At 52.8% G+C, this 2,015-nt stretch overlaps 1 protein-coding gene across 1 annotated transcript in view; it reads right to left on the bottom strand.

The window, feature by feature from the left end:
• Positions 1 to 988: 988 nt before the first annotated feature.
• ARX (aristaless related homeobox) overlaps positions 989 to 2,015 on the bottom strand; it is a 12,411-nt gene continuing 11,384 nt past the window's right edge. Inside the window, exon 7 of the mRNA XM_011977700.1 lies at positions 989 to 2,008. Coding sequence (XP_011833090.1) covers positions 1,940 to 2,008 — 69 coding nt within the window. The 3' untranslated portion in view covers positions 989 to 1,939. The remainder of the gene's footprint in view (positions 2,009 to 2,015) is intronic.

Genomic DNA, 2,015 nt, shown 5'->3' with positions numbered 1-2,015 from the left:
GTAGTCACGCCGCGGCACCCCCGCACCCCTCCCGCCTGCCCCTCTCCCCAAAGGTCCGGCGCGCTAATTACAGCAAATTGAAACTAATTAAGCTTCTCTTCCCTTTCCCATCACCCTGGGAGAGTCGACGAGACCCAGCCCCCGCGGGCGGGCTTCCACCGAGCGGTCACCCGGAGGGGCGCGGGCAGGGCCTGGGGGAGGGAGAAGCTGCGGTCCCCGCCGCGGGGAGGGAGGGGTGCGCTGAGGTGGTTACGGATTGCAAATCTGTTTGGGTCTCCTCACGAAACCTGAGTTGTTTAGATTTTTTTAAATGTATACATTTACCAATGCCTGGATAAGTGATGTAATGACATTTGTCGAGTTAAGACCTGCCACTTGGATACCCCTCGCTGCCTTTCCATCACTACTGCTCCCGCATGTTTCTCTCTCTCTCTCTCTCTCTCTCTCTCTCTCCCCCCACCCCTCACACACACACACACACACACTCCCTCCTCCCTGAGAACGTGCCTTGGAGCCCGCCCCCTCGGAAGGGAGCGCCTGGGCTTCTCGCTCTCGCCATTACCTGTCATCTCGGACTGCGCACTTCACTTCCTCGCTACGTGGCACTTTCCAACAGCTCCCTTCGCCTTCCGAGCCAAGACTCCCGCTTGCTTCAAATTTCTGACTCCACCGTCAACAACGCCCACCATCCACTCATCCTGGAACTCACCCCACCTCCGTGGCCCGGGGCCCCCAGCTCCCGCTGCGATACGACCAGGGAGAGCCGAGGTGCGCGTGGAAAGTACCGCGGCGGCGTCCTTAACCTTTGTAGGAAATCCGGTTCCCTTTGAGGATCGGATTCAAACCAGGGACCTCTGCCAGGAAAACGCGTGTGCAGATAATCCCAAGAGACGCCTGGACACTGGAGCCCACCCTTGACTTCCGGGAGGGGGTGGGGTTGGGGGTTTCTACTGTCCCCTCAGCGCCTGTATGGAACATTCACACTTCGTTTTGTTAAACATATATTTTTTTTTATTTTGAGCGTGACACTTCTCCACTAGATAGCAAGGAAAAGTGGTAACAATTACACATTACACAAAAGTACTGTACCATTGCCTTTATCTTGAAGGTTTCGGAAGCCTCTACAGTTAATAAGTTAAATAAAGGGCTTGAGTACATAAATATTTGTCTAGGAACCCTACCGTATCTACAACACAGTAAGAATCTACAGGAGGACAAACTTTTACCATACCACGCTGAGTGCAATTGCGTTATAACATTTCAAATATACAAAGCTCTGTTCTTTTTTTTTTTTTTTAATAACAATGGTATGTACAGAATCAATAATCACAGTTTGGTGACTTCAACAGTCCATATTCTAGCAGAGTATTTCCCTTTGGTTTGATATAAAAACCTTGGTTGGTGTATGATAAAGAAGAGAACAAGAACAAGATGCCCCTTTCCTTTAAGTGCACTGTTAGCTATCTTACAGGCTCGCATTTGCTTCCCGAGCCCTGGCTTCACGCTGGGGCCCTCATTGGGGAGATCAACTTCGAGCGCCAAATGCTATTTAAAAAAAAAAAAAAAAAAAAAAGGCTAAGTGGGGTGTCAGGAGAAAGAGGTTGGGCTTTTTAAATTTTTTACTTCAATGTCAGGCGTCTGGGGGAGAAAACCTCCCCGATATTTTCAGGAAAGCAAGAACAAGAGAGAGTGGATGTTGGAGTTGGAGCGAGGTTGGCAGTAGCAGGGGCAGGGGTGGGTGGACAGCCAGCCGAGGAGGTGCCACGTCCCAGAGCGCAGAGGGCTGCCATGCCCGCATCCAGAGTGCTGCGAAGGAGGCTGCGCTCTCTCAGTGCCGTCTCGGGAGTGTGCTGGTCCTCTGTTTCCATTTGGTCTTGAGTGGTGCTGAGTGAGGTGACCTTTCGGGGCGCGCGCGGGGCGCGGGGGTGGAGGGCAGCCTTTAGCACACCTCCTTGCCCGTGCTGGTGCCTGGCAGGATGTTGAGCTGCGTCAGCTGCGCCGCGTGCTCCTTGGCC

This window comes from Mandrillus leucophaeus, unplaced genomic scaffold (assembly GCF_000951045.1).
Source record: "Mandrillus leucophaeus isolate KB7577 unplaced genomic scaffold, Mleu.le_1.0 Scaffold1823, whole genome shotgun sequence".
Lineage (NCBI taxonomy): Eukaryota > Metazoa > Chordata > Mammalia > Primates > Cercopithecidae > Mandrillus > Mandrillus leucophaeus.
The sequence above is the reverse complement of the archived record's forward strand: the minus strand, read 5'-3'. Positions and strand labels throughout refer to the sequence as shown.